The sequence below is a fragment of the Aethalodelphis obliquidens genome, unplaced genomic scaffold (genome assembly GCF_003676395.1).
Source record: "Aethalodelphis obliquidens isolate GAN/ISIS:26980383/991018 unplaced genomic scaffold, ASM367639v1 scaffold3, whole genome shotgun sequence".
Classification (NCBI taxonomy): Eukaryota; Metazoa; Chordata; class Mammalia; order Artiodactyla; family Delphinidae; genus Aethalodelphis; species Aethalodelphis obliquidens.
This window is the reverse complement of record NW_020837947.1, coordinates 1,783,806-1,790,571: the sequence shown is the minus strand read 5'-3', so window position 1 is coordinate 1,790,571 and position 6,766 is coordinate 1,783,806. Positions and strand designations below refer to the sequence as shown.

At 43.3% G+C, this 6,766-nt stretch overlaps 1 protein-coding gene across 14 annotated transcripts in view; it reads left to right on the top strand.

Annotated features, from left to right (window-relative positions):
* Nucleotides 1-2,479: 2,479 nt before the first annotated feature.
* AFDN (afadin, adherens junction formation factor) overlaps nt 2,480-6,766 on the top strand; it is a 98,030-nt gene continuing 93,743 nt past the window's right edge. For 9 of the 14 annotated variants that reach the window (XM_027081217.1, XM_027081246.1, XM_027081237.1 and 6 more), the window contains exons 1-2: nt 2,480-2,698; nt 5,869-5,984. In XM_027081217.1, coding sequence (XP_026937018.1) covers nt 2,524-2,698; nt 5,869-5,984 — 291 coding nt within the window. In that variant the 5' untranslated portion in view covers nt 2,480-2,523. The remainder of the gene's footprint in view (nt 2,699-5,868; nt 5,985-6,766) is intronic. The other 5 variants (XM_027081290.1, XM_027081309.1, XM_027081298.1 and 2 more) reach the window with 2 other exon arrangements.

Sequence of the window (6,766 nt, the reverse complement as noted above, 5' to 3'; positions counted from 1 at the left end):
GCTGGAGACCTGTGTCTGTAACCTTGGGTGTACTCTATTTAAAAAAAAATCTTTTATCTCAACATTTTATGTAAGATCAGTAGCTGAACCACATTAATAATGGAGGGTTAACATTTGTAGTTTTCTTTGTACCTATAAAGGGTAGTAATCTGTACGTGAGGGACTTTGATGAGGGTGACCAAGGATACGGGGGGCTGTCTCCAGGCTTGCCTCCATCTAGTCATTCTAGATGCTCTCCTTCGTTCTTGCCCAGTTGGGGTGGGCAGCCCCTCTCAGCCACAGATGCTGCCTCTGTTCCTTCAATATCTGGTAGTTGGGAATTACTTGTTGGCCGTTCTCAGAGAAGCTGGTGCTTTCGTGTCTTTCGGGACCTGTAGGTGTATCTAGCTGTTTTATTCTCATCATAAATGATGTATTTAGAACAACCCAGTTATCAAAACGATTGAGTGCTACGGAGGGTAATCTAGAGAGGTGTAAGGGTGGGCCTTCAGAGGAGACTGCTGGGTGCAGCGTAAAGATGATTTCAGGGCGGCGGTGGTGAAAGGAGCGGAATTCTGGGATAAAAATGTGACTCCCATAATAAAAACTTACGTGTATGTAACCAGATTTCCAGACTAAGTGTTGTTTTCTGAAGTGCTGTCTTAGGGGCCTGTGGAGGAGGTTGGTCGGTAGGAAGAGTGAAACCTGGAATGGGGGTCCCTGAGTGGCTTCCCGGGCTGGAGCCAAGGGAGCCATGTGGAGAGCGTTGAGCACCTTGCCTGGCTGGGGCAGATGCGTGCTGAGGAGGCCTTGGCTGTTCCTGGTGTTGACCTGAACCTGCGTACAGATTCTGAGTTGAGGGGCATCTCTCCCATGCATCCTTACTTATGGCCTTTAGGGTTGCCAGACTAACATGGAGATGGAGATATTTATTTTTAAAGGATATCAGCCTAATTTTTTTTGCTGCTTGACCCAGGCCAGACCAAGAAGACTCCTAATTCATCAAGCTTTCTCAGCTCTCACCCCGTAACCGTGGTCCTGCTTCATCCCAGAGTCTGTGGTTCAGTGGTGGTCTTCTGACACACATGCTCACTTACCTGTGTTTCTCCCCGGGGCAGGGGGAACAGGGAGGGCGGGTGGCCCAGTGGGCAGGGTCTGGGCGAGCACAGTAAAAGCTTCGTTGCTAGAAACGTGCCTCATAGTCTCGTTTTTCCGGTTTAACTTTCGAATGGTTACACCATTAACCCCATTCTATCAATAATATTCCATTTGCCTGCCTTTTCTTCAGATAAATACTTCCCAGTTCATAATTTTCAGTGAAGGTTAGGCTACTGGACTGGGACGTGGGCAGAAGCTTGACTGTGATGGTCTCTGAGCTGCAGGAGAAACTTGACGTCTGAGAGCGAAAGCCGCTGCGAGGAAGAAAGCGAGGACTGATTTATCCGACTGGGTTTTGACAAGGTTTTGGATGGATTCTGGATACATTTGGAGGTGGAGAGACTCCATGTGTCAGACGTGGCGGGGAGAGAAAGGCGGCCGTTGAAGAGCAGCCCGGCCGAGGCTTTTTGCTGCAGGAGGCTGAGCACAGAACCTCGGGGTCGGGTCACAAGTGCTCCTCAGGAGTTGGCGGGGAGCTGTGCTTTGTTCTGTGTTCATGGGAGTAATGGGGTGCACGGGAACCCTGGACCTCACTCGCTTACATCCCCAGATAAAGTGTAACCTGCCAAACAAACACGGATTCTCTTTGATGCGATGGTTCCCAGTCTGTGGGATGTGAACTGCTGAGTCTTATTTTTACAGTGATAGCAAAGGGCCTGAATAACCATCTCGTAATTGATTGGAAAGAAAAAAAAAAAGGCAGCCATGGGAAGGAGACTTCCACAGTCGCATGGGCTTCAGCCTGCTTGAAGTAGTCTTTGGTTGACATTCTGTCGAATTTTTCTCTAGAAGTAAGGTTTTAAGAAAAATCTAAATTGTGTCTGTTGATTTGGGGCAAGTAGTTCATAGTGAAAATCACTTACAATTACATTCCGCTAACGTTGAGTTTCCATTTCTTCACATTCATGGTAGGATTGGGGTTAACATCTCCCCTCTGCTTTTAGAACAGTCTCTTCATTTAGGCTTTGTAATCTCGGGATGGGCTGGCACCTCGGGCAGATAGGCGTATGGACTTCAAAGTTCAGTGGATCTGGGTTTAATTCTGGATTTGCTGCATAACCAACTGCTTGAGCAAGATACTCAAACTCTGTGAGTTTTAAAGACCAAATCTTGAGAATTGGGTTTGGTCATAGTATCTGCTTCACTGGGTTGTTATAAAGACGTGATAAAACGATGCCTGTCCAGGTGTGCCTGGCATTTGCTGACGGCTCTGACGTCAGGTGCTCTACAGCCGTTACCTTATACTTGAGACACGTAAGAAGGAGATAGATTGTAAATAACTTGTCCCAAGTCACATAATTAAATTTGAAGACATCATTTTAGGATGTTGTTTTTCCAAAAATGTATCATTTGTTTTCCTTTTAGGATTTGGAGTTCCATGGAGTGATGAGATTTTATTTTCAAGATAAAGCTGCTGGGAACTTTGCAACAAAATGTATCCGGGTCTCTAGTACCGCCACCACTCAGGACGTGCTGGAAACGCTCGCTGAGAAATTCCGCCCTGACATGCGGATGTTGTCATCACCCAAGTACTCCCTGTACGAAGTGCATGTCAGCGGAGGTCAGTGGACACAGATGGGGCTTGGGGGCCCTGCTTTACTGCTGACCCCCTCTTTCTTATTCTGGAGGGGCCGGGGAAGCAGTTAACGGGTTGGCAAAACTCGAGTATGTCTGCGAAATGTCCTCATAAGTTCCTAGTAGGTGCATTTATTTGTTGGGAGTTAGAATGAATAGATTAGTTTTACGTGTGCTCACTTCTCCAAAGATAAGTAGCATAGCGTTTCATAATTGAAATTCTCCAGCAGGTCTGTCACATACATTCATGGTACAGTAGGCTGCTTAATTTTGGAGAAGTATTTCATGTAACTCTTCTGCATAGGTTATAATATTACAATTAACGATAACCCAGTGTTTTATGAGTACAGTATTTTATGAGTAAAACCCAGTGTTTTATCATGCTTGCTGTAATACTTTTGTAATGTGAAACAGTAACGTTCTTTTTTTTTTTAGTAACGTTCTTTGGGAACAATTAGGACATCTTGAGGAAACTCTCTTATGTAGTTAGTAGTTTCTCCTTGTTTTAAGATTTGAAATTTCTGAAAGTATCCTATATATCACATGGCAATTGAAGTTGAACTGATTAGAAATGTAGAAATTTATAAAATTTTTTATGAATGCTTTTGAAGTACTGAGTCACCTGTTTAAAAAAAATAACAAATTCCAGTTAATGCAGTAAACAAAGGATTGTATATAGTACAAGCCCAATTTGAATACCTGTTTAAGTTTCAGCCACAAAACCTGTTGGAACATAATTTATTTTTCTTATCTTCAAAAGTACAGCTTTCTTTGTACATTTGAAATTGGGCTGAAATTTTTGTAGTGTGTGGAATTCAGGTGTCACCAAATGCTACCAGTATTATGTTAGGTAGGCTGTACTTGTTTATCACTCGTTTAAGGTTACTAGGGTATCACCTACATAAATAATACCCAAACTGAATTTGACAATAGTGGATGGTCTCAATTTTGGACGTTTTTTTGAGGTTGAATTCTCCTTTTACCTCAGAATCTTTTTAAATAGGTTACAAAGAGGAAGAAAGTATTTCTCACTTTCAGCCCTCTTCTCGCTGCACCATTGGGTCATTTGAATGCTGCCAAGTGAGGTCTTTGAAATGCTATCTAAGATTGGGATTTGAGATCTAAAAATGGAATGGGTTTGATTTTTTTTAAAGAACATTTTTTCTTTAAACTTTCTTTGCTAGATTTGTTTTTAATTAAAAAGTAAAATATGTTACTTGTAAGGGATGAAAACACAAGGAAGGTGTGTAAAGAAGGAAGTGTTCACCATCTTCCCCCGCCCCTGCAGTGACCACTAGGCTGGCCTGGCCGTGTCCTCCTGCACCTTCATACCCCGCCAGCGTCTCAGAGAGGAGCAGACCCTGGCGTGCAGGTTCTCAATCTCTTTCGGGTCACGGAGCCCTTAGTGTGTCAGTAATTGTTTTAGTGGCATCTCTAGGCCAAAGGAAATACCTAACAGTTCATTTTACTGCATAGATTCAGACGCGTTCATCAGGATTTATGCTTTAACAGCTTGGTGGATGTGTGAAAAAACAGTACAGATCAGATGAAAGGAAAACTGAAAATTTCATCCCGTTCTTAACCACAGTTGCTCCCTGACGGGGCACGTGTGCCTCCTGGGCCCTGCCCAGCTCCTGGGTGGGGGCAGTGCCCTCCTTTCCTGTTCACACTGGTTTGCGGGCAGTGCTTGTTTCTACAGCGCCGTGGAAAGCCCGACGTGACCCTGGTGGGACAGTGCGCAACCTGGTGGGAACCAGCAGCTCCTGCAGCATCCGGCAGGTGCAGCTCGTTTCGCTGGAAATGTAACGTGCTCCTCAGTGAGCCGCTGGACACTGCAGCTGCTGTGTGAACCAGAGCGCTGGCCCAGCACCATGGAAACGCCACTCTCAGCCCTTCTCTGCGTTAGGGTTCCTTGTGTGAAATCAACTGGAAAAGTAAAAAGGATTCTGCCCTTCTAACATAAGGCAGAAGATACCTTAAGTTACAAAGTTGTAGCAGGGCCCTAATTATATTTGCATGCAGTAGTTAGGCACGTATGCTTTAGAACAGCTCACCTTGTTTTTGTTTTATGATTTAGACTTAATTGTTCTTAAGATTGGTTCTCTAAAAAACATGCCATGAGGGATTTTGATCTAGTGAAGATTCTGCAACACGAACAACTTGGTAATTTTGGTTTTGCAGCAGGAATTTGGAACTTCTTGATCCAATATGGGACTTACTACTCTTTTCTCATATTTTCAGTTGATAAAATAATGACTTAGAATTTTTTTCCTGTATTCTGATCGTTAACACTGCTGTTTACCTATAATATTCACTGAAAGCCTCTATAAACTATCTTCTCAGTTTGCCCCGTTGACTTGCTTCCTGTACCAATGTCATTCACCCCCTCTGGTCTCACTGCTTCCTGTCTTTGCTGCCCGTGTTGTGGTGCATCCTGTGTGCGTTTACCTGGGTAATCCTTGCCAGCTCTCGGCTTCTAGTAGGTGGTCAGGCTGTGTAGGGCCCTCAGTGGGCTGCCATGAGGCTTGTTAGGTTTCTAGTAAGGGAGGAAGTAGTCACTTAACATAGCACTTCATCGACAGAGAAAAGGCTGGTGCTTCATGGTGGGAGGGGCTGTGCGGGTCGAGGAGTGTGCGTTTTGGAGACGAGAGTCAGAGGTACAGGGGGAGGAGGGAGAGTGAAGACTGATGGCGGTGGTGCCGTTTCTTGACAGCATCTTAACATTAACATGAGAAGAAAAATCCCATGAATCAGTGGAACTTCTGTGTGATATTAACATTATTTCTGTATTTTCCAGTTGTATGTGAGGGAATTTGATTTATAGAAACAAACGTACGGCAAAGCCCTGCTTATAATTTTTTCTAGTCCATGTGTATTTCTCTTATTTTCTGGGTTAGATTCTAAATGTTGCCAGGAAGCTGTGCCTGGTCCGTGTCTGGCATTGGACACGTGCTAGTACACATTCAGTAGCACCAAAATACTGAATTAGTCATTGAAACTCTAACTTCACAGTGTGAATTACACTTCAGCCTACCAGTAAATAATCAAGGGAATTAGGTGTGTTTGTCTATAAAATGTATCGTGTATCAGAATGTCGCATTGGCTAGTGCCGTTAGATAACCACGGCTTATTTCTTTTTCTTTTCATGTTGTGAAGAAGAAAGAAGATTGGATATAGACGAGAAACCCCTTGTTGTGCAGTTGAATTGGAATAAGGATGATCGAGAGGGCAGATTTGTCCTTAAGAATGAGAACGATGCCATTCCTGCTAAGGTGAGGCCTTGGGTCTCGGCCCGTGCTGTGCCTGGCCTGCGTCTGACCGCGTGTCGTGTCGGAGGGGTTCACTCTCTGTTTCGCTTCTCTTCCTGAACTACCCTTTTACCCCCGTCCTGGAACATAATTTAAAAGTAGCCCAGCTTCTCCCTGCTTCATCCTCTGTTTCACTGAATAATCCAAAATATTACTCCTTCCTTTTCAAAGAAGAGTTATGTAAGCTTTTGTTCCTAAGAGACTTAATGTTCAAATCAGCTTCAGGTTTTTTTCCCTAAATTATAAAGTCAAAATAGGTTTTAATAGGAATCAGAAGGGAAAATAAAACTTTAATAACCTATTCATATGTGAACTTTTAGATACAACTTAATAAGGCATATTTAAGACCTTTTTCATGTTTTATGTGTAAGGTTAGAAATTAGTAAACTTCCTTGAGTTTCTTTGGATGATGAAATAGAGTGAGTCTAAAACTTTCTCAGGTAGTAGGATGTCTGGAATTCCTGTGCTACTGTTCTTTTTATGTGGAATACTATGAAATATTGATACAATTTTAAAACAATTACAATTCTGTTTTAAGTCAAGTGGCCTCTTACACTAGAATTCAGTATTGACAAGTGATAGCAAATGCAGAGGTTAAGAATATTTTGAGAAAAATCTTGTATTTAATTTTGTGCCCCAGCAGACTGGGGGGAAAGTACCATTATTTACTCAGGGCAGCAGTTTTCACATTGTCCGTGTCATGTCCTCTGTGTTCCTGTTCCTGCACTCCAGGGACTTTTATTGCC